The sequence below is a fragment of the Aquarana catesbeiana genome, linkage group LG01 (assembly GCF_042186555.1).
Source record: "Aquarana catesbeiana isolate 2022-GZ linkage group LG01, ASM4218655v1, whole genome shotgun sequence".
NCBI lineage: Eukaryota > Metazoa > Chordata > Amphibia > Anura > Ranidae > Aquarana > Aquarana catesbeiana.
The window spans coordinates 653766989-653792561 of NC_133324.1; the positions used below are offsets into that span (position 1 = coordinate 653766989).

The 25573-nt window shown below is 44.5% G+C and overlaps 1 protein-coding gene across 1 annotated transcript in view; it reads right to left on the bottom strand.

The window, feature by feature from the left end:
• The window catches only part of DNAJB14 (DnaJ heat shock protein family (Hsp40) member B14), a 70554-nt gene that overhangs the window by 43942 nt on the left and 1039 nt on the right, over window positions 1-25573 (bottom strand). The window contains exon 2 of the mRNA XM_073601502.1: window positions 11283-11448. Coding sequence (XP_073457603.1) covers window positions 11283-11448 — 166 coding nt within the window. The remainder of the gene's footprint in view (window positions 1-11282; window positions 11449-25573) is intronic.

The window sequence follows — 25573 nt, forward strand, 5'->3', positions numbered from 1 at the left end:
ACTCCAAGACCCAACACAAGGCCAAGACTGACCCGACTAAGAAAGGAGTGAACCACCTCAGTGACTGCACTAAAATCTTATGGTCTGAGATACTATCAAACACAGCAACCTCAGATGCCTCCCTCACTTATGGAGGGAAACCTGGGCAGTCTCCCATCTAAGTACTAACCAGGCTTGATCCAAGATTAGGTGCCACAGTGGCTCAGATCACCCTGATGCCATTGGTCAACAGGAGACGTGAATATTGCCAGACTACTGAACCTGAGGGAGGTGTACCTGCCTCACCCTTCTAAGTCATTTAGCTAGTCTAACAGATACATAATAAAGTGACTGTATTAGACAAATATGCCGTTCCACAAGGATGCAGGCCTAGACCATGTTCGTCTACCGCTATACAACCCCGTAGGTATGCAAACATGCAAGTATACTAGTATTCAAGGCAATAAGCACATATGTATGTATCCCAAGGCAAATGAGCACATATGTATATAGTCCTAGGCAAATAAGCACATATGTATATAGTCCTAGGCAAAAAAAGAGATATGTATGTAGTCCTAGGCAAATAAGCATACATTTCAAACTAAGCATATACGTATGCACCAATCGAAAATATGCTAGCATGTATTTAAGCAATATGCATTTATGGAAGCATGTAGGTATGTGCTTAAGCAAATATGCGTTTAGGCAAAACACGAAATCATGTGTCCATGCAAAGACGCACTTACACAATACGTGCCCATGGAGACATGCATTTGCGGAATAAGCAAGCAAGCATTTAAGAAACGTGTTTATGCAACATATTACGCAACACACATCTATGCAAACATGTGTCTATGCATATGTTTATGAATTCACGCAAAAACGTATATCAATGCAACAGGCATACTAACTTATGCCCATAAGTCTATACAAACATATGCTTATAAAAACCTGCGTCTACGCAACAAGCGACCACGCAAACGCACCATAGCAGCCAGCCATGGGGGGCTGCAGGCTGGGCACCACCCCCTTGTCAGGCGTGGGGGCCACAGAGCGGGGCCCTCTGCAAATGTGCCTATGCATGCTTGTGTTCTATGCAAGCAAGCATGTATACCAAGCTGCACCTGGGCCCATACTAGTTATAGTCGGGAGTAGCCAATTACATAGGCATCCAAAGCAGCCACTATGCTGCTTCAACAGCCTAAGGCCTCTTCCACACTTGTGCGATCCGACCTGCGACTTGGGACTGCAAGGGCGCCTGACAAGTCGCACTCCACGATTTCCAATGAGTACCCTTCACATCCATGCGTCTTCAAGTCACATCAAAGTTGTGGCCAAAATGCAGGACTTTCAAGACGCACAAGTGTGAAAAGGGAGTCCAAAACTAAGCTCCTGCAGACCCAATGCATGCTATTCCTGAGACACAACTCCTTCAAGTGCACCGATGCCCATGTTCTTATGCCACATGTATGTATGTATGTATGCATGCAAGCAAAACATGTGTTTATTCAAGCATGCATTTAGGCAACAAGCTTGCAAGCATGTATACTATGCTGCACCTGCCCAACTGCACTTGGCTCCATACTAGTTTTTACTAGTTTAGCACATATGCATGCCATGCAGCCTTTTCCTGCTTCAGCCTAAAAGTAAGTTCCTGCAGACCAAATGCACATTGTTCTGAAGTTTGCAAGTATATACCTGTTCAACTGCACCAGGCCCCATACTATTTTTGTGCCAAATGCACAGCATTCTGGAGACCCAACACTTTAAAGTGCACTGCTAGGGGTGTATCGACTTACAGTTGTACAGGCCCCCCCCGGATTAAGCAGTAAGTAAACAGTATATAATCGTGTCTGGCCACGCAGTTCTCCCACAGTAAGCGCTCACACATCACTAGTATCCATGGGCTGCTGTTAGGTCTCAAGAGGCCCTGTTGAAGCTGTTGACCTCATGGCCGCCGTTCCACTTTCTGCCTATATAAAAATAGGCCATACTGTGCGAGCCTGCGCCCACTAGTGGCTGGAAGAGAAACAGCAGCCCACACGACTAAGAATTACACAGCATGATTAAACAGCACACTGCCCCCAGTGGCCACTGGGAGAACAGACAGATCTCTGCAAGAAAGCACCTTGGTCAGAACAAACACTACACAGGGTTCCATTACGGAGGGTCCAGCGCTATAAGGCTGCATTACAGGCGAGGAATCTTCTCTCCTTCCAATGAGGCTTGGGTACCATCCATTTTGGCTGATAGCCTTTTCGAATGGATCCAAATGAAGTCAATGGTTCTAAATGGAACCGTCTAGACCTCCAAGTTGGCTTCAAGAGCACCTGTACCATATCAGTGACCATTCCACCTTACAGACACTGGTGAAAAAACTGGGAGGTCCTTCCTGTGTAGGAAGGGTTATATAGGGGTGGACTTCCTGTCTGGACTTCTGGTCTGAATTCCGCTCTCTGCTGACGTCACTAACATCAGTCCAGGCAGCACGTTATCCCGACTTTAGGAGTCTGGATCCACCAGATGCCTGGACTGATAGCCGACTCAGCCTATCGAGCTCCCTGTCCCTCCACAGCTCAGCGCTCCAATGAGCGTGGAGGAGCAGAGCAGGAGAGCTGCTGCTTGACTGTCAGAAACTCTCCGCTTAGGGAGGGGAGAGAGCCGAGTCATCGGTGAAGTTTGATCTCTCGGTTCTCAGTGAAGAGGCGGCAGGGGACAGATGCAGCATCTGACTGATGCTGTATCCACCTAGGTAAGTAGGATTATGGGATTAAAAAAAAAAAAAAAAAAAAAAATCCCATACTTCTCTTTTAAAGCTGAACTCCACTGTAACACACTGATGTGCTCACCTCCCTGTCACTCTGCTCTACTCTGCCACCTGCATGCTCCTTGAACTGCAGTACAACTGACTGACTCCTTGTGCTGCTTCTCCCTCTTGCTTTTCAATTTCTACTGGTCAATACCAGGTCAAATTTGGGTATTTACTCTGCGTGCATCCAATTCAGATAAAATAATGCTGTATAAAAAAAAAATTACAGAGTCACATTAATTTGTGCCTTTTTATATCTGCTTGAAGTTCAGCTTTAATTCTTCTGCTTCTTTTCACAAATAATTTCTGCGGACCTTTGTTGGAACAATCTGCCTACCTCATCTTTTAAAGGCAATGTGATAGTAAGTAATGAAGGGAGGGATCAGTACATGTGCAATATACATCAGACCCCATGCAAGCCAACCTGCAGCTCCAAAGTACCCACCTGAGTGATTTCTGGGTTGCCCCAATCTCTTGATCAGCTATGCGCTAGGCCTAGGTCCATAGGTGTATGTTGGGAAATCTCTGAGTCACATGAAAATCAAGGCAAGAGTCGCAAAGGATCGAGAACCCAATTAGTGCAATTTACACACAAGCCTTTTCTCTGTGGAGTAGTTCTTCTTTATTCTGATTACCAGTGACATTAGAGCACTGCAAGGAGCATATCTCATGATCATACCAAAGGTTACATGTTGGTCTGCGCTCTTAAAGAGTCATTAATCGCACATCATTAAAAAAACGGTCAGTACATGCTGTATTGCATGCTGTTCATACTCGCTCAGTCACTATGAGATTTGTTTTCTGCAAAAATCCTGGTTAATCCTGCTGTTCACTGTCCCACCTACCTGGTTTGCTGCAGCCTGAGATTGTTTACACCAGCCGTTGCCACATCTACAGAGCATGTTCCAGTTTTGGTTCCCTTCCAAGCTGTTAATTTCTTCCTTTTTCTTACCTGTGCAGCCCACATAACTACTGATCACACATGTGGGCATATGCACACTAGATAAATGACAGTTTACTCCCTCCCGCTTACGACATGCCCACTAAACAGCTAAACACAATGGAGGCGGGATAATACATGTTGATTCATTAAGGCATCACCTCCCTGTAATTCTAAGCCTATACAAAACAAAAAAGACACAAGCTGGAGGGCTAGTAAATGTAACGAGAAAAGGATCGCTGCTACTCCTGACCAGCCCAGGTAAATAAACTAAGACACGGCCTTAGCCTACACGTCTCCACCACACGTGTGTGGTGTGGTGGAGACATGCAGGCTGAGGCTACTCCTTATCATTTATTAACCTACGCTGGTCGGGAGTAGCAGTAATCCTTTCCATTTACTAGCCCTCTGGATTGGTATCACGACAAGCCTGCACCCAATGTTCTGGGACACGGGGATTCACTTTCACCTCTACTTAGAGCGGCACCAAAAGCAATATAACAGGTCATAGGCCGGAGGGGGCATGAATGAGGCTCTGATTAGCAAGACCTCCCCCTAGATAGCTCAAACCATGTTTTTTTTTTGCAAAAAAAGAGTAGATTTGAGTTATACTACATAATTGATTTGTATGAAGATTTTAAACATTTTATAGTAATTATGTATTTTTCTTTTGCATTGAAGGCATTTTTTTTTTTTAAACGTGACTAGCAGCAGAGAACTAGAGGAACCTTCTGCTAATGTTTCCCTGCAGATGGGCTGGGAAAGAGCTCGGTCACATGACAGCTGTATATAGATTATGAAAAAAGGGTACTTAAAGTGGTTGTAAAACTATGAAAAAAAGCATATCCCTTTATAGCATGTACTTGTCTCAACTAACATTATTAGGGGTAGTTACTAAACCTGGAGTGCGCAAAATGCCGTGCTGCTCCGCATAGAAACCAATCAGCTTCCAAGTTTTATTATCAAAGCTTAATTGAACAAGCTGAAGTTAGAAGCCGATTGACTACTGTGCACAACTGCACCAGATTCTGAGTGCTCTACTTTTAGTAAATCAACCCCCAAGTGTCATTTATGTCTGCTGCTTCGTTCCTCTGCTATTAGCATGAATCACTTCTGACAAGTTTTCCTGACACCAAGAGAAAAAAAATGGTGACAGGGGAAGGAACTCCAGCTGATTGACAGCCTCAGCTCTGTTCCTGTGTGCAGGGGGTGTGTCTCTTCCCTCCAATCAGCTCTCAGAGCTCTCCTTCCCCATCTTTTCAGAGCTGATAGATCCTGTGTAAATTCTACACTTTGAATGGATGTAGAGGAAAGACAACCATAGATAAGCAGGTACAACATACGTAGGGGGATAAGGATGTGTTTTACCTGAGGCCAATCACTTCACTGGGTATATGTAAGGATTTACAACCACTTTGAGTTTTTTGTGTATTAAAATACAGTGCCATCATCCATATACATAAGGAGGGATAATGCAAATTAAATACTGTGTTTACTTTTAAAGGACACCTGTATGAACTGAAAAAATTACACTACATTCTAAAAAACAAAAAAGGTCTGGATGGACGCACTCCAATGAAAACAATTTCTTTATTGCTATAATAAATCCATGCAGCAAGGTTAAAACCACTAATAATAATAATAAAATTAATAATCAGGAATTAATAATAAGTCAATATTTTTAGTAACCGACTTAACATAAGCAGACAGCAAGTGAAGTAAAAATTCCAGATCTGCATATTCCTCCCAGGTTAGCCACTCAATATTAGTCAAGACAGCCAAGAAACTAACATCTTCAACAGGAGAGCTCAGAAACGGCACCCTTAGAACTTATAGATCTTTGTTTGTTTGACTTTTTTGAACAATGTGCCTACCAAAGAGTGTAACTGGATTGAATGGGATGTACTTAAATCAAACATGTAGGGAGTTTTTGTTGCTCTTCAGCCAGCCCAAGTCCTGGCCAACACTCAGAATGCTGTAGATCACCACGAGATAAAAAGGAAGTTACACTGTGTAACCAAAGTATAGTGACATGCAAATCTAAGAGGAAACCTGTTAAAAATGCTAATTGTCTTTGGAAATCCCTGAGTTAATACTTTCTGAGTCAATGACCTAAACAATTATTCAGAAGTGCAAATGACATCAGGACAATTGATCTACTTGTTCCATGACACAAAGTATTAAAGCAAATGTATCAGTATGACAACCTGGTAGCTAGCATTTTTACAATGAGAATTCAGCAACAGCAGTTAATAGATTTCTTTCCCTTTCCTTCCCTTAAAGCGGAGTTCCACCCAAAATTGGAACTTCAGCTTTAAAGGTATCCTGACCCCCTGACATGCCACATTTGGCATGTCATTTTTTTTTTTGGGGGGGGGGGGGGCAGGTACCCAATTTTGACAGGTACCCAACTCCCACTTCCACTTGCACCGCATAGGCTACTCCTCCTCTCCCCCTCCCTTCCAGCAATCTTCTGGGACCTGTGACGTGTCCCAGAAGGTTGCCCGGCCATTTGGTATGCGCAAGCTATCACAGCCGGGTGCCCACACTTGCAATGCCAATGCTGCGGACAGGCAGGGGAGAGGACGGAGGCTTCGGGTGGCCGCATTGCTGAACCATGGGACAGGCGAGTGTTTATTAAAAGTCAACAGCTACACTTTTTGTAGCTGCTGACTTTTAATAAGCATGGGTCGAGCTGGAACTCTGCTTTAAAGTGTTACTAAAACCAGGACCCTGCATTCACTATATCTGGTCTCCCACAATACACAGAACGTGGAAATCCAGTTATTTTAGTGAATATAAACTTCTAAAAACCTTTTCTCATCAGCAGTATATAGCAGTCTTGTGACTTCTCTCAGTGTCTGTCTGAGACCTGGCTAAAGATTGTAGGAGGATTTTTCATTCTCCTCTGATTGTCCTCTGATTGTCCTATGATGTTGCATGAGGCCTGACCCTCTGTCTGACAGTGCGGATTGGCCTGTGCTGATCACATGCACCCCCCCCCCCCCCCCCCCCCCCCAAAAAAAAAAAAACCAAAAAAAAAAAAAAACACACAACACTCCATAGCAATACACACCAAATTGAGCATGTACAGTCCCCTAGTCTCTGTACTACCAGGAGATGGTCTGGAAACTCTGGAAGGGAAGGATCAGAGAAGACAGGAACAAACAGCCTTTTTACTCAATGCAGAGTAGAGCTGCACAATTAATCGTCAAGAATCGTTATCGCGATCTTGACTAAAATGTTTCACAATTCTTTATATGCAAAGAATTCTCTCTGCTCTTCTGAAGCCACAGCCATCAAAAGGAAGGAAAAAAATGGGCAGTCTGCCAAGAATCACAACATTCTTTATCAGTTGAACTTAAGTATAAATATTGTAACCATTTGTCAATGAAATAGACTGTGTTTAACCACTTAAACACTAAACTTTGTTCTGACATTTGTTGGTTTCACGTTAAAATCTTTTTTTGGTAGAAAATTACTTAGAACCCCCAAACATTATATATATTTTTTTTAGTAAACACCCTAGAGAATAAAATGGTGGTTGTTACAATATTTTATGTCACACTGTATTTGCGCAGCGGTCTTTCAAATGCAATTTTTTTGGAAAAAAATTACTTTAATGAATTAAAAAAAATAAATAAATATATAATAATAACCAGTAAAGTTAGCCAATTTTTTTTTTTTGTATAATGTGAAAGATTTTACGTCGCGAGAATCGTGAGAGAATCATGATCTTTTTATTCGAAGCAAAAAAATTGTGATTCTCATTTTGGCCAGAATCGTGCAGCTCTAATGCAGAGGATTAACACCTTAGGTTCAACAGTGAGTATCAAGCACGCTTTACTGCATATGCAGACTGATTTTAACCACTTAAAGACCAAGCCTATTTTTGAGATTTGTTGTTTACAAGTTAAAGCGGGATTCCGTCCCTGAGAAAAAAAAAAAAAAATTTAAAAGTCAGCAGCTACAAACACTGTAGCTGTTGACTAAGGATAAGCTCCGGCGTGTTCGCATGCTGCACGTGCCGAGCCCACCAGGAACTCGGCACTGCACAGCGCTAATCACAGGCAGTGAGACATTTCTCTATGTGCGGCTGCAGAGATCAGGAAGTGTCTTACTGCCTGTGATTAGCGTAGCGCATTGCCGACTTCCTGGCGGGCTCTGCACGTGCAGCATGTGAACATGCCGGAGCTCATCCTTACTGCTGACTTTAAATAAGTACTTACCTGTCCTGGGTGCCCGCGATGTCAGCCGCCCAAGGCCAACCCGTCCCTCGGCTCTCGGGTCCCGGGACCAACATCCTAAGTAAGGGAAACAGGCAGTGGAGCCTTGCGGCTCCACTGCCAGTTTCGTACTGCGCACGCGCGAGCGGCGCTCTGTGAATGGCCCTGTGGTGTTTTGGGAACACACACAGTTCCCAGAAGGCAAGGGGGCCGCTCACCGAGGAGCAGAACACGCAGCAGAATAGGAAGAGGCAGATTAGGAAGACTGCCTAGCAACAAGGGTTTAGGTAAGTTTAAAAAATTTTTTTTTTCAAATTTTTTTTTATTTTTTTTTAGGATTTTTCATGCAATTTTTTTTTTTTTTTTAGGGTGGCCCTCCACTTTAAAAACAGTTTTTTTTGTTTTTTGTTTCTAGAAAATTACTTAGAACCCCCAAACATTACACATTTTTTTTCCTAACACCCTAGAGAATAAAATGGCGGTCGATGCAATACTTTCTGTAACACCTTATTTGCGCAGCGGTCTTACAAGTGCACTTTTTTGGAAAAAAAACCCTTTTTGAATTAAAAAATAAGACAACAGTAAAGTAAGCCCAATTTTCTTTTATATTGTAAAAGATAATGTTAGGCCGAGTAAATTGATAGTCAACATGTCACGCTTCAAAATTGCGTCTGCACGTGGAATGGCGACAAACTTTTACCCTTAAAAATCTCCATAGGCGACGTTTAAAAAAAATGTGACAGGTTGCATGTTTTAAGTTACAGAGGAGGTCTAGGGCTAGAATTATTGCTCTGGCTCTACCGATCGCGGCGATACCTCACATGTGTGGTTTGAACATCGTTTTCATATGCGGGCGCTAGTCACGTATGCGTTCGCTTCTGCACACGAGCTCGTCGGGACGGGGCGCGTTTAAAAATTTTTTTTTTTCCTTATTCATTTTACTTTTTTTTTTTTTTTTTTTTGTAAAAGTCACTTTTATTCCTATTACAAGGAATATAAACATCCCTTGTAATAGAAAAAAGCATGACACAGGACCTCTTAAATATGAGATCTGGGTCAAAAAGACCTGAGATCTCATATTTACATTAACCACTTCCCGCCCGCCCTATAGCGGATTGACGTCCGGGAAGTGGTTCTGTTATCCTGACTGGGCGTCATATGACGTCCAGCAGGATAACATGCCGCCGCGTGCCCGCGGGGGCGCGCATCGCGGCGATCGGTGGAGCGGTGTGTCAGCCTGACACACCGCTCCACCGATCTTGGTAAAGAGCTTCCGGCGGAGGCTCTTTACCACATGATCAGCCGTGTCCAATCACGGCTGATCACGCTGTCAATAGGAAGAGCCGTTGATCGGCTTTTCCTCACTCGCGTCTGACAGACGCAAGTAGAGGAGAGCCAATCGGCGGTTCTCCTGACAGGGGGGTCTGCGCTGATTGTTTATCAGCGCAGCCCCCACTCAGATCACCACACTGGACCACCAGGGACGCCACTAGGACCACCAGGGAAGGGGGCAACATGTGGATGGCCAGGTATGTACCCCATGGCCATCCACATGTGCCCAATATGTTCCAATCAGTGCCCACAAATGGGCACTGATTGGCATCATTATGTTTTAGTTATGCCCAGCAATGCCACCAATACATTTTATCAGTGCCACCAATCAGTGTCATCAGTGCCACCTGTCATTGCCCATCGGTGCCACCTGTCAGTGCCCACCTATCAGTGCCACCCATAAGTACCCATCAGTGCCACCCATAAGTACCAATCGGTGCACCTACGAGAGCCCATCAGTGCCACCTACGAGAGCCCATCAGTGCCACCTACGAGAGCCCATCAGTGCCACCTACGAGAGCCCATCAGTGCCACCTACGAGAGCCCATCAGTGCCACCTACGAGAGCCCATCAGTGCCACCTACGAGAGCCCATCAGTGCCACCTACGAGAGCCCATCAGTGCCACCTACGAGAGCCCATCATCAGTGCCACCTCATCGGTGCCCATCAGTGCTGCCGTATCAGTGCAGCCATATCAGTGCCCGTCAGTGCAGCCATATCAGTGCCCGTCGTTGAAGCAGAAAACTTACTTATTTGCAAAAAATGTTAACAGAAACAAAGAAAAACTTGTTTTTTTTTTTAAATTTCTGTCTTTTTTTATTTGTTGTGCAAAAAATAAAAACCGCAGAGGTGATCAAATACCACCAAAAGAAAGCTCTATTTGTGGGAACAAAATGATAAAAAAATTTGTTTGGGTACAGTGTAGCATGACCGCGCAATTGTCATTCAAATTGCGACAGCACTGAAAGCTGAAAATTGGTCTGGGCGGGAAGGCGTCTAAGTGTCTGGTATTGAAGTGGTTAAAATGCAATAAAAAAAAATGAAAAAAAAAAAAAAACAAAAAACATTTTGTCATTTTAAAAAAAAAGTCCCTTTAAGAGCTATGGGCGGAAGTGATGTTTTGATGTCGCTTCCGCCCTGCAATGATATGGAGACGTGTGGGGCCCTCTTCCCCTCACTCGTTTTCATACCTGACAGGAGAACAGACGCGATCGCCCCCACCACTGCCGACGGCTCTGGTAAGCGGCGGAGGGCACCAGATCGCGGCGGGAAGGGGGGGGGGGGGCCTCTCCTGCCTCCGATAAAAGTGATCTCACGACGAATCCGCCGCAGAGACCACTTTTATCTTGTAGAGGACCGCCCGCTGAAGAGGATACCGGGGTTATGGCAGCAAGCTGCTGCCATAACAACGATATCCTCCTTCAAAGTCATCACGTAAAACGACGGTGGGCGGTCCGGAAGTGGTTAAGGTTGTGGGTTTAGTAACACTTTAAAACTGAACCTGTTCATTTTCCATGCTGACCAAGAAACGGATTCATAAAGAATAAAATTACCACCACTACTTTGCTCCCTGTCACTGCATTCTACCACTGGGAGGGAAGGAAGAAGAACCTATGTAAACTCATACAGGGCTGAGAACTTTATTCCCATATTCCTGTGATAATATTGAGGGAAACCAACACGAGTCACAAGCCCCATTTCATACCTAGATGTTCCAGGCATTTCTCTTTGTTCCCAGTAAATGAAAAAAAGGGGCAAAAGGGAAGGTTAGGTGTTAAGGAAAGAGGCAAACCACAGATTCACATTCTCCCAATCTTGTAAAAAACTGGAAGATCTGATTAAATAAGATAAGAGGGGATCTGTGAAGATACATGTATTTTCTATGCCCAAAAAGAACAAAACAAAAAAAAAAAAAAAAAAAACAACAACAAAATAAAAACACACACCTCACACATGCTCCACCTCAATACTGTTTTCATCAGAAAAGTATAATTACCTTTGTACGCCTTCCATCTGTTCTTTTGTGTAACTCTTTACAACATCCCCAGCAACATTTTCCTTCTCTGTATTTTGCTTGAGTTGCTCGTCTACATCGGAAGGTTTTGCCGCCTGAGGTCCATTCCTTGTTGTACCATCATCTTTTTCAAGTTTTGCCAGCAGTTCTTAAAGAAAAACAAAAATATATTCAAAATCTGTGATCTAAATGAAAAGATGACAGCCTTAAAACATGTACAAATGCTTGGTGATCATTGTTCATTTCTTGGCATGGGTACTTTGCTGTGCTTACTGTATGAGTTACAAGATTCCACACAATATTCTCCCTATGGCCATTTTACAGAGTAGATGTCCTGGCTGTTCTCAGCATCTGCCCACAATGGTTTAGAACTCATTTCCTCGAGGCGAAGAACTCTGACAGCAGGCATTCAAGGAAGAAGCCATAGTTAAGACCGAAAGCATCCTAAGTGCCTTAACAGAAACAGTGTCCTAAGTGGACACAAAGTTTTAGTGCGGTGTTAGGGACAATTTTAGGCTGTGTGCTCTGCATAAAACAGAGCAGGCCACATCCATGTGTAAATCTGGCCATACAGGGGACAAAATTCAGCTGGTTCTGCAGGGGTCAGAACAATTTCAATCCATGTATGGTTCAACTTCCTTGTTGGAACATTTCTGTTCGATCAGTGCCAAAGGGTATAGATTGCAGTGCTGATCTGTGTATTCTGATGGCGGGGAAGTCTCCCTGCTGTCAGAATGTAAAGACACGGCAAGGAGGATTCCCCTTATCCACCTCGAATGTGTGGGTGGGGGAATCAGGTCACTATTTTTTGTTCAGCTTGCTGGTTGAAGAGAAATAAAAAAGGGACTCATTCATGGCCAGCCCAAGGACCCTTTCACATGGGGTGGACTCCAGCAGTGGATCAGCCTGCTCAGAGAGCAATCTGTCTGCTAATCCCCGCTGAGCTGGCAGATGACAGGTCCATGTCCGCTCTGTATCAGCCCACTGTTCTCTATGGGGCAGTCAGATAGAAATGGACCACCTGTCCGTTTCTATCTGACTGTCATCTGATCCGCCATGGGGAACAGATCCCCATCAGTTTTTAGAGGACAGGATTTGATTGGATGCCAGCGGGTGTCAGACACATGTCCGTTGATATGCGCCGCTCCACTGAGGGCAATGGAGGGTACGATTGGGTCCACCTGTCATGTTTTTTTAGGGGGAACCGTTCGGTCCACTCATGTGAAAGGGGCAAAAGTGTTTGAGGCTTTAAATAGGACACAGCTGTTGTAATAGGAACAGTCATTGGAAATGAGAAAGCACAAAAATTGAGGTCTTGCTGTAAAGAGGAACAGTTAAAGCTAGTTCACACCATAACACAAGCCATGTGTCTTATAATGCATATTACTGCAACCCACAGTAAATTGAGTGCTACAGTGCACTGCCATTCAAAGCAGGTACCCAGCTCCCACTTCGCCCGCACCTGTCCCACGGTACAGCGATGCGGCCACCCGAACCCTTGCTTCTCTCCCTCTCCTCTCCCTGACGCTGGGATCACAAGTGTGGGCACCCAGCTGTGGCAGCCAGGTGCGCACTGAGCATGCACGTCCTGAATTGCCAGGCAATCTTCTGGGACCTGTGACGTGTCTCAGAAGATAGTAGGGAGGGAGGGGGAGAGGAGGAGTCGCCTACACCGTGTGAGAGCCGATTGGAGGAAAAGCACACCCCCCACTCCATATTGGCAGAGGAATGAAGAAATTGTGTAGAGCTGTGCTCTGAATAGACAAGCTCTCTGCTTATCTCCCCCCAACACAAATTTTCAGCTGCTTTTATCTCGGTTGTCGGAGAACTTGTCAGAAGTTATCATGCTGATAACAGAGGAACAGCGCGACAGAAAGACACAGCACTAACAGCTTTGGAGAGAGATAAACACTACAGATATACAGTGCCTTGCAAAAGTATTCACCCCCCTTGGCATGTTTTGTGTTTTCTGTTGCCTTACAACCTGGAATTAACATGGACTGTTTGAGGATTTGCATCATTTAATTTACAGAACATGGCCGCAACTTTGAAGATTTGTTTTTTTTTTTTTTTTTAATGTGAAGCAAACAAATAGGACAAAATAACAGAAAAAGTCAACGTGCATAACTATTCACCCCCCTAAAGTCAATACTTTGTAGAGCCACCTTCTGCGGCTATCACAGCTCCAAGTTGCTTTGGATAAGTCTCTATGAGCTTGCCACATCTTACCACTGGGATTTTTGCCCATTCCTCCTTGCAAAACCTTGCCAAACTGCTCCAGCTCCTTAAATTGGACAGTTTGCGCTTGTGAACAGCAATCTAAGTCTGACGACAGATTTTTTATTGGATTGAGGTCTGGTTTGACTAGGCCATTCCAACACATTTACGTGTTTCCCCTTAAACCACTCAAGTGTTGCTTTAGCAGTGTGTTTGGGGTCATTGTCCTGCTGGAAGGTGAACCTCTGTCCTAGCCTCAAATCACACACAGAGTGGTACAGGTTTTGCTCAAGAATATCCCTGTATTTAGCACTGTAACGAGCCCCTGCTCGATCGGTTCCACTCTCCCGACACTCCTCTGCGGCTATAGAATCAGATTGCAGATCGCAACATCTGTAGTTCGGTCATCCGATGCTCCGGGATTCGAACTACAGCTATGTGCCGTTCAAATCCAGTTGTGATAGCTCAGAACAAACACCAGGCAGGCTGTATGTAAGTTCAAACAGGAATCTCACTTTTATTGATGCACACAACACACTTTTATACACAGCAGTTTGAAAACCCCGCCCCCAACAACCACTTTCCTATTGGTCAATTGTAAAGTACACTCGAGTCTTCACTCTTGTCCATGCAAATGAGGACTTGAAACAGGGTCAGCAGGGATTGGTCCAATAGCTTGAATAGGAGAACTGATATGTGTAATGACACAGAGAAGCCCCAGGGGGTAATTAAAGTACATAAACAAACAGTCAAACACAGAACAATGCCTTCCTTCCAGACCATGGAGCCGTCTGGAGGGGGTTAGCCTTAAAACAGGGCAGCAGATCCCCCCCACTGTGTAATAGAATCAAAGGGAAATACTTCAGTATTCCAAGCTTCAGGACAAGCACCATCCATCTTTCACTCAACTCTGACCAGTTTCCCGGTCCCGACTGCTGAAAAACATCCCCACAGCATGATGCTGCCACCACCATGTTTCACTATGGGGAAGGTGTTCTTTGGGTGATGTGATGTGTTGGGTTTGCAGCAGACAGCGTTTTCTTTAATAGCCAAAAAGTTCAATTTAGTCTCATCAGACCAGAGCATCTTCCTCCATACATTTTGGGGGTCGCCCACATGCCTTTTCGGAAACTCAAAACATGCCATTTTGTTTTTTTGCTGAACGTAATGGCTTTCTTCAGGCCACTCTGCCATAAGGCCCAACTCTATGGAGTGTGCGGCTTATTGTCGTCCTACGTACAGATAACTCCAGTGTCTGCTGTGGAACTCTGCAGCTCCTCCAGGGTTACCTTAAGTCTCTGTGCTGCCTCTCTGATTAATGTCCTCCTTGCCCGGTCTGTGAGTTTTGGTGTGCAGCTGTCTCTTGGCAGATTTGTTGTTGTGCCATGTTCTTTCCATTTGGTTATGATAGATTTGATGGTGCTCCTAGGGATCATCAAAGATTTGGATTTTTTTTTTTTTTTTTTTATAACCTAACCCTGACTTGTACTTCTCAACAACAGTGTCCCTTACTTGTCTGGAGAGTTCCTTGGTCTTCATGGCAGTGTTTGGTTAGTGGTGCCTCTTGCTTAGGTGTTGCAGCCTCTGGGGCCTTTCAAAAAGGTGTGTATATGTAATGACAGATCATGTGACACTTAGATTGCATACAGGTGGACATCATTTCACCAATTATGTGACTTCTGAAGGTAATTGGTTGCACCAAAGCTTTTTTATGGGCTTCATAACAAAGGGGGTGAATACATACGCACATGCCAATTACCAGTTTTTTTTTTTTTTTCTGAAAAATAATTTTATGTATATATTTTTCTACTTTTACTTCAACAACTTAGACTATTGTGTTCTGATCCATCAAATATAATTCAGATTAAAAAAAATATTGAACTAAAGGCTGTAATGTAACAAAATGGGTAAAAAGCCAAGGGGGTGATTACTTTTGCAAGGCACTGTATGTGCCCAGGTCAAATTTCATGAATGGGTTTTACAACCACTTTAAAGCGGACTTTCACCCTGTGGCAACTGTAAAGTTGTCCTATCAATGTAGCCTGTGAGGGGGGAGAAGGGCTGCAGCCAGGCACAGCACTGGACCTAGGTAAGTGTTTTTTCAAACCTTTTTGACGTCAGAATCACTTTAAAGCCCCATACACACTATCAGATTTTCTGCTGATTTTTGTCTTCAGATTTACCAAAACCATGTAGTGTAAGGGCCTGCCTGATTGCATACACATTGAAACTCCTAAGGTTTGACCTCATTAGGGCTGGGGAAAAAAAAAAAAAAATAGATTTAAATCTTGAATCGAGTTGAGAGGTCAAATTGATTGAAAATTTAAGCAAATCGATTTTTTTGGATTTTTTTTTTTCACCGCGCCGGTCCTGAGGAGCTGCGGGCAGGAGTTTTTAGGCGAGGCCGGACGCCACGGACTAGTCCGAAGCCGCAGCCTCGCCTAAAAACTCCTGCCCGCAGCTTCTCAGGACCGGCGTGGTGTCCAAAAAAAAAAAAAAAAAACACAAACTCAATTAGAATCGTGAATCGAGTTTGTTTTTTTTCAGAAAATCACAGATTTTTTTTTTTTGGAAAATCTCCCAGCCCTGCCTCATATTATATGGTTTTGGTAAATCTGAAGGAAAAAAAAAATCTGCAGAAAATCTGATAGCATGTATGGGGCTTTAGACTCAGCCCAAACTTTTAGTCAAGGATAAAAAGCCTGAAGACTGAAACTTGGGTTTCCACAGCCAACACTGTGCTCTTGGGAAAATTTCCCCTCACTTCCTGTTCCAGTGATCACCCGGGACATCAGAAAAAATCTGAAAGAGCATCTCAAACTTTCCCATACTATGATAAAAAAAAAAAAAACAAACTACATGGGAGCACCACTTCAACAAACATGGCCTTTAAACATGCACATAATCTGTAGGATTCAGTAACCCCACCTTACTTTTATATTAAAGCCCAACTCCGGGCAAAACATTTTTTCCCCCCAGCAGTGGGGCTGTTCCCACATTGCATGGGCTACTTGTTTTTTTTTTAGAGCCGAGGAGAGCAGAGATATACTAACCTGATCCTCCCAGCAAAAAAGTGGCCCCTGTGGCTCTTGCCTCACCCCACTTCCTGTGGTAGAGTGGTGTTGTGTGGTGGACTATTCCTGATGTCATCATGCCCAGAGCAGACTGCACAGACCAGGAACAGCCCACCGATAGGCCGCTGGGGAGCGTAGTTTATAGGACGATCAAATATAAAAGATTTCTGCTCACCCCTAGACAAAAACAAACAGTTGACCAGTGCATTGCGGGCACAGCCCCACTGGATGTGGAAGAATTTTTTTACCCGGAGTTGGGCTTTAAGTTGAGGCAATAAAGCTGCCACACAATTAGCACAGAAACAGACATGGAACTAGAATTTCATCTACTTTAATGTGATAGCCTGGTCAAATCCTGAACAACAGTGTACTGCAAACAGTGCAACTACAGTACTGCATACACTAGCTACACAAGAAAATGTAATGTGTGTGATCCAACACCTTAGATCATGTCTCAGCAAAGTGTTAATCAGTTAATGAAGACTCCATAGCACATTACTAATTTAAATGAGAGATTCAAGTCAGCATACACTGCAATGACCGGCTCGGCCAGTCTGACCCATCATGAACTTGCATAGCTGAAATGTCAGTTTACATATAAACACATACTGCACATGCTTGCAACACGTTCATGTAATTTTAACCTTAACAAGACCAGATACAGCTGCAAGTAGAATATATAATGAATGAGTATAATGTTATGAAAACAAAGGCTTCCTACAACATAATGCTTCAAAAGACTATACAGGATTTGAATGGCATTCACAATCAAACGTACAAGGATTAAAATTAAATTTGCAATAAATGTTTTAAAATATTACATAAAACACAGCCTATCGCCTGAAAATATACACAGTCATGTCTGTTGCTATGTAGTACGTCTTAACAGCCCCAGAGGTCTTCTAGCAAGGATATATCAATAAATGTATCATCCAGTGGGTAGGAATATGGGACACTGTTGAATGTGGCAGTCTCCCACACCCACCAAATAATACATTTAATCAATATACCCTTACTATAAGGCCTCTGGGACAGTACAGACATAGCAATAGAAGTAACTGTGTATATTGTCACCCGATATACTGTATACCATGTACAATTTTCAACCGTTTATCACAAATAAATAATTTCATTTTAATCTGTGTGCATTTTTGTGAATTCCATTAAAATCCTATATACCGTAGTTCTTTAAAGCAGGGGTCCCCAACCACCGGGTCGCAGCCTCTCTGCAGCCAGGCTGCAGGTGTGACAGGTGGTATGAGAGAGCCAGGCGGATAAGAGAGAGCCGGGTGGATGAGAGAAGCGGACAGGCGAGCAGAGATGACATCTCTCTGCCGGCCCTAAATCACTGCTTTTGCGCCCTCACCACCAGGCCTCTTCAATGTCAGAGCTGCGACGGGGAGCAGAGAGGTGACATCATCTCTCACCGCCCACCCCTGTATCACCGCTCTCCTGGACTTACTCAGAACTGACCACTGCACAGAAGTCTGCCTCCGTGCTAAATGGACCAGTGCTGCCACCAATGCAGTGACAATCTGCATCTTGTGGCAAGCGATGTAGCAAGTGATATTCTGCATGTGGTGGCATGTGATGTGGCAGGGGACAAGCTGCACCTGAAGGCAGGCGACGTGGCAAGCTGCATCTGGCCGCCGGCGACAGTGGCAAGCGACAAGCTGCATCTGGCGGCCGGCGACAGTGGCAAGCGACAAGCTGCATCTGGCGGCCGGCGACAGTGGCAAGCGACAAGCTGCATCTGGTGGCCGGCGACAGTGGCAAGCGACAAGCTGCATCTGGCGGCCGGCGACAGTGGCAAGCGACAAGCTGCATCTGGCGGCCGGCGACAGTGGCAAGCGACAAGCTGCATCTGGCGGCCGGCGGCAGTGGCAAGCGACAAGCTGCATCTGGCGGCCGGCGACAGTGGCAAGTGACATGTTCAGGGCTCCCACTGATTCTGCATTATGGGGACTTGAACCATTTTGTTTTATATTACAATGTAATAATAGATGCGCTTCAATCACCCTGACACCATAATCAACCATGGTGCCAAGATGATTGGAGCATTAACACCAGCCATTACCCCGACAAAATGCCTGGGAAAAATCGAAGGGGAGGGAGACACCCTGCCCAAACAATATCCATCAAATCTTATATGGCAACCCACAGTACACTGCGGCTGAAAACCAAATCACCGGCTGCTTGAACATCCACTCGATAAAATTTTGTAAACGTATGCACTGAAGACCAGGTAGCAGCCTTACAAATCCAAGCCACAGATACCTGATGGCTAAAAGGCCAAGAGGTTCCTACACCCCTGGTAGAATGAGCTCTCACCATGAAAGGGAGGAGCTTTATGTTTCAGACCATAGGCCTGAATGACCAATTGACGGACCCAATGGGCAATGGAAGCCTTGGAAGCTGCCTGCCCCTTCTTGGGTCCTTCTGGTAAAACCAAAAAGGAGTCTGATCCTCGGATCTCCGCAGATCTAGACAATAAGACTGACTGTTCGCACTACATCTAAGAAGTGCAGTCATCTCTCTTCCATCAAACGAGGCTGAGAGAAAAAAGAAGGCAAAATACTGTCCTGATTCAAATGAAAGGCCAACACTAACATTAGGACACTTACCTGTCCTGGAGTCCAGCGATGTCGGCATCGCAGTCGATGTTTACCTCGGCTAGTCAGGTGCTGCCGCCGCCACTGTGGGAAAGGGAACCCAGCAGGGTAGCCTTTCGCCTTCACGGCCGGATCCCTACTGCGCATGCGCGAGGCGCTCTCTCACTTGCCCAGAAGAAGGGGAGGGAGGAGGAGCTGCTGACTTAATTTGCCGCAGGCTGGTCTCCCTAAAGTGGGGACAGGGAAGCTGTAAAAGACAGATACCCGCTCATCCCCCCGAAAGGTGCCAAAAGTGGCACAGGAGGAGGGAGGGAGGAATCACATAAGCGGAAGTTCCATTCCTGGGTGGAACTCGGCTTTAAGTTTCCAATTTAGCATGGTCGCAAGGATGGAGCCAACATAGCCAGGTTAACCATTCCATGATCCATTCACGGGGTCTGTGGATGTAAAGACTAAAAGCCCCATCTGCCCTGTGCCAGAGGGACTCACAGATCTCAATGAAGCTCAAGTGCTGTGTCACCACACTTGTAGTCCAACAATTACTTTCTCCAGATCCATATGGACCAGGCGCTAATTGTAAGCAATCCAGGTGCATGATGCACTGATCATGGTCACAATGCTCTGCAGGCCTGAATGCAAAATGCAATTTTTTGTTTATTAATGTGGGTGTATTTATTAAGTGTTCATAAAAAGCAGACTACAACTTTAACACATTTCAAAGGGGGGATTGAAGGTCCTCTTTAAGGGCTTGTGTTAACTAGGTTTTCTTCACTTTAAATGCAGGTCTTGCTATCTTGAAGCAGGTAAGAAATAGGTCAAGTACAGGTTAAATACATCTGTCAATGAATTCTGAATGACCACTGAAGTATCTCAAATGAGGCCACCAACACAAGCCCAAAGCCTATTGACAGAAGACCTAAAGCATACACTGAAGTGCTTACTCCACACTGTACCTGCATTTTTTATTTCATTCATAAAAAAGTAGAGTGTTGTGCAGCCTCCTGCATCCTACTGCATGTTCTCTGCATAATGCTCTAGAGAATATTACTTGAGAGAAGGAGATGTTTGTCACATCTTTGGCAGGTCACGTGACTGGGCTCTCCTCTTTTCTGCTCCCCCCCCCCACCCATAAATAAAATGCAACAAGTAAATTCGTAAAGCCGTGCTGAGGAACTTCACATCTCTGGTTCACTTTTTGCCCTCCATCCCTTCTTACATTTTATGCTGGTTTATAGCCCAACTGCACGTTTAATGTCCCTTTAAGTTGTTTGGGTTGAGCTGGTCTAAATGAACTATTTCACTGATATGCAGCAGCTGTGTGTGCTATATATATTCTCAGATACACACAGCATACAGAGCTGTGTTCAGGCAGTGGAATGGGAACTTCCTGTCTCCTGGAACAAAATCGAATCAGGCCGAGTGCTGCTCAGTCATTCACAGGAAGCTTTGTATTCTATGAAGAAGTAGTACAAAACTTCCTCTGATATGATGAGATGCAGAGATAGATAGAGGACCTCATCATGTCCGCCTCAGCCAGAAGATAGCTTTGTATTCATTCACAGAATACAAAGCTTCCCAAGAATGGCTGACTCAATTTTGTTCCAGGAGACAGGAGGTTCCCATTCCACTGCTGGAACACAGTGCTCTATACCATATGTAGCGGATGCTATATACAGTTAATACAGTGTGCACAGGAAGTGCACCTGTTAATGCAGTAAATAGTTTGTTTGGGCTAAACAAACTTTTATAGTAGACCTAAATCCTCTTGAATTTACAGCCAAGGAAGCTGCCATCTTTGCCTCCATTTGATCTGCAGCTGTCATGGTACTGCACATGTGATCATCTATGACCCCAGCCTTTTCATGGCTTAACAGTTCGGTTGAGAGCTCACATACGCAACTGTAGTTACATTTATCATTAAAGCGGAGGTCCGCCCAAAAATAATAATAATTAAAAGCCTGCAGCTACACATACTGCAGCCGCTGGCTTTTAATAATAGGACACTTACCTGTCCTGGAGTCCAGTGATGTTGGCACAGCAGCTGATGTTTACATTAGCGGTCGGGTGCTGCCGCCACCATTGCGGGTAAGGGAACCTGGCAGTGTAGCTCTACGGCTTCACGCCAGGAACCCTACTGTGCATGCGCATGGCCCCGCTCCTCTCTCCTACTGGTCTGGCGACAGGGGAAGGAGGTGGGAGCCCCGCGGTGACGTCATGGGCCGTGATGCGGACTCCCGGAAGTGGGAACAGGATACCTGTTAAAGACAGGTATCCTGTCCCCCCTCCCCACCGAAAGGTGCCAATTGTGGCACCGGAGGGGGAGAGGAGACAAATGAGCAGCAGTTCCACTTTTGGGTGGAACTCCGCTTTAAGGGCATCCCTCAAATCTGTTTTGGGAAGCAGTTAAAGCGCAATTAAAGTTCCATTGTAAGGCTACATTCATTTTGGCGATTGGGGCTGGTGCAAACAATAGCGTCAGGAATCGATAACTGCTGCGGCTTCCACTGTCCCCAACCCTTCTCCTGATAGGACAGAGCCTCGAGGGCAGCTGCACATGTTCAATTTGGTGTGTATTGCTAGTAGAGCTGCACGATTAATCGTTAAAAAAAAAATTGCAATCTCGATTCAACCCCCCCTCGCGATCTCTATGCAGAATTTCCAGATTCATTCATGTAACAAGTGTAGAGAGTTCTCTGCTCACTCAGCTGTCAAAAAAAAAAAAAAGGCAGTCTGCCAAGTTTTTCACAACACTGAAAAACTTAAAGCTTGTAGGAGAATGAAAATTCCTCCTACAAGCTTTAACCGGTGCTTGGCCAGACACTGACAGAAGTCACAAGACTGCTATATACTGCTGATGAGAAAAGGTATTTAGCTTTAAGCACTCCTAGTTTTGACAGGTACCCGCTCCCACTTCTGGCCAGACAGCGATACAAGTGGAAGTTCTCTCCCTCCCTGCAATCCTCTTGGACATGTCACAGGTCCCAGAAGATTGCCCGGCCATTCGGGAAGCACAGCGCTACTCACACATGCCCAGTGCGCACCCGGCTCTGAAGCCGCAAGTTGTCACAGCCGGGTGCCCACACTTGTAAAGTCTGCGCCAGCGAGAAGAAAGGGCAAGGATTGAGGGTTCGGGTGCCCACATCCTTGGATCCTGGGACAGATGAGTGTGTGTTTATTACACTTTTTGTAGTTGCTGACTTTTAATAAACACAAAAATGTCTGGAGCTCTTCTTTAAAGATGCACGGCAAGGTCTTCCTCCAGCGTTATGTCTAGATCTCTGATGCCTCTTGGGATATCAGACGTGGATAGCATCTAGGCAAGTATGGTAGAACGGGGGCAGGCTGGACCAATGTGCCCCAATAGAAAGAAATGTGAAAAAATATATATATGTTGGCCATTTTAGGTTAAGGTGGGAGGTTAGAAATGAGAGGCCCAGCAGTCCCCTGTACACCCGGAAACACCCCAAATCACCCCCACACCCTCCATACACCACTGAGTACACCATTGAGTACACACCCCTCACATTTTTGTAAATATTTTATTATATCTTTTCATGTGACAACACTGAAGAATTACACTTTGCTACAATATAAAGTAGTGAGTGTACAGCATATATAACTGTGTAAATTTTCTGTCCCCTTAAAATAACTCAACACACAGCCATTAATGTCTAAACCCCTGGCAAAAAAAGTGAGTACACCCCTAAATGAAAATGTCCAAATTGGGCCCAAAGTGTCAATATTTTGTTTGGCCACCATTATTTTCCAGCACTGCCTTAACCCTCTTGAGCATGGAGTTCACCAGAGTTTCACAAGTTGCCACTGGAGTCCTCTTCCACTCCTCCATGATGACATCACAGAGCTGGTGGGTGTTAGAGAACTTGCACTCTTCCACCTTTCATTTGAGGATGCCCCACAGATGCTCAATAGATTTAGGTCTGGAGACCAGCTTGGCTAGTCCATCACCTTTATCTTCAGCTTCTTTAGCAAGGCAGTGGTCGTCTTGGAGGTGTATTTGGGGTCGTTATGTTGGAATAATGCCCTGCGGCCCAATCTCCTAAGGGAGGGGATCGTGCTCTACTTCAGTATGTCACAGTACATGTTGGCATTGATGGTTCCCTCAATGAACTGTAGCTCCCCAGTGCCGGCAGCACTCATGCAGCCCCAGACCATGACACTCCCACCACCATGCTTGACTGTAGGCAAGACACACTTGTCTTTGTACTCCTCACCTGGTTGCCGCCACACACGGTTGACACCATCTGAACCAAATAAGTTTATCTTGGTCTCATCGAGGGATGCACCGATACCATTTTTTCTTACAATGAGTACAAGTACCGATACTTTTTCTTTAGTACTCGCCAATACCAATTACCGATGCCTACTGCAACTGTTTTGTTTTAACTTCAGCAGTCAGCAATGGTACAAAGCATTGAAAAGTTATTTACAAATGAAATAAATTTATTTATTTTTTTAATTTAGCGCTTTTTCAATGTCAATTTTGTAAATATTTGTTGATATATATGTGTAAAAATATTCAATAACAAAGCAAACGAAAAAAATAAAAGTTTTAATTGTTTATCGTTTATAAAAGAGATGTGAACGAAAGAAAAAAAAGCAGGAAAATAATTAAATGGTAGGAGAATAGGGAGTTAATTAAGGCTGATTAGAGAAAATTAAGGGGTTAAACAGAGGAACATGTGTTCATCCCTTTAATCTGCAGATGAAGAAACATAAATATACAAAAAGAAACAATGTTTCTTTTTATTTTAGTGTTTCAGGTCTGAGCAATGTTGTTAATAAACATTGCCGGCTGCTTTTTTTTTTTTTTTTTTGACAGCTACAATTACCAGACTTCTTTAACACTGGGGAGACCCACTGACAGCTCAAAGAACTGAGCCTGAAAGTATTGGTTTCAGGTATCGGTGCATTTGCACGAGTACCGATACTTGCAAATACTCTGTATCGGCACCGATACTAGTATCGGTGCAACCCTAGTCTCATCAGACCACAGGACAAGGTTCCAGTAATCCATGTCCTTAGTCGGCTTGTCTTCAGCAAACTGTTTGTGGGCTTTCTTGTGCATCATCTTTAGAAGAGGCTTTCTTCTGGGACAAAAGCCATGCAGACCAATTTGATGCAGTGTGCGGAGTATGGTCTGAGCACTGACAGGCTGACCCCCACCCCTTCAACCTCTGCAGCAATGCTGGCAGCACTCATATGTCTATTTCCCAAAGACAACCTCTGGATATGACGCTGAGCATGTGCACTCAACTTTGGTTGACCATGACAAGGCCTGTTCTGAGTGGAACCTGTCCTGTTAAACCGCTATATGGTCTTGGCCACCGTACTGCAGCTCAGTTTCAGGGTCTTGGAAATCTTCTTATAGCCTAGGCCATCTTTATGTAGAGCAACAATTCTTTTTTTTTTCAGATCCTCAGACAGTTCTTTGCCGTGAGGTACCATGTTGAACTTCCAGTGACCAGTAAGAGAGTGAGAGAGATAACACCAAATTTAACACACCTGCTCCCCATTCACACCTGAGACCTTGAACATTAACGAGTTACATGACATCGGGGAGGGAAAATGGCTAATTGGGCCCAATTTGGACATTTTCACTTAGGGGCGTACTCACTTTTGTTGCCAGCAGTTTAGACATTAATGGCTGTGTGTTGAGTTATTTTGAAGGGACAGCAAATTTACACTGTTATACAAGCTGTACACTTGCTACTTTACATTGTAGCAAAGGGGTTGATTTACTAAAGGCCAACAGACTGTGCACCTTGGAAAGTGTAATTGCACTCTGCAAGTGCAGTTGCTCCAGAGCTTAGTAAATGAGGTAAAGTTTTACTTTGTAAAGAATACCCAATCACATGCAAGGAAAATAAAAAAAAAAAAAACAGCATTTTTGCTTGCACATGATTGGTTGATGAAAGTCAGCAGAGCTTCTGCCCATTTACTAAACTCTGGAGCAACTGCTCTTGCAGTGTGCAACTGCACTTTTCAAAGTGCACAGTCTTTTTGCCTTTAGTAATTTAACCCCAAAGTGTCATTTCTTCAGTGTTGTCACATGAAAAGATATAATAAAATATTTTCCAAAAATGTGAGGGGTGTACTCACTTTTGTGAGATACTGTACACCATCATACACCTCCAATCGCCATCATATGTCACCATACACCTCCCATCACCCCCCCTAGACCATCATACACCTCCCATCACCCCCCTAGACCATCATATACCTCCCATCACCCCCCTAGACCATCATACACCTCCCATCACCCCCCTAGACCATCATACACCTCCCATCACCCCCCATGACCATCATACACCTCCCATCACCCCCCATAGACCATCATACACCTCCCATC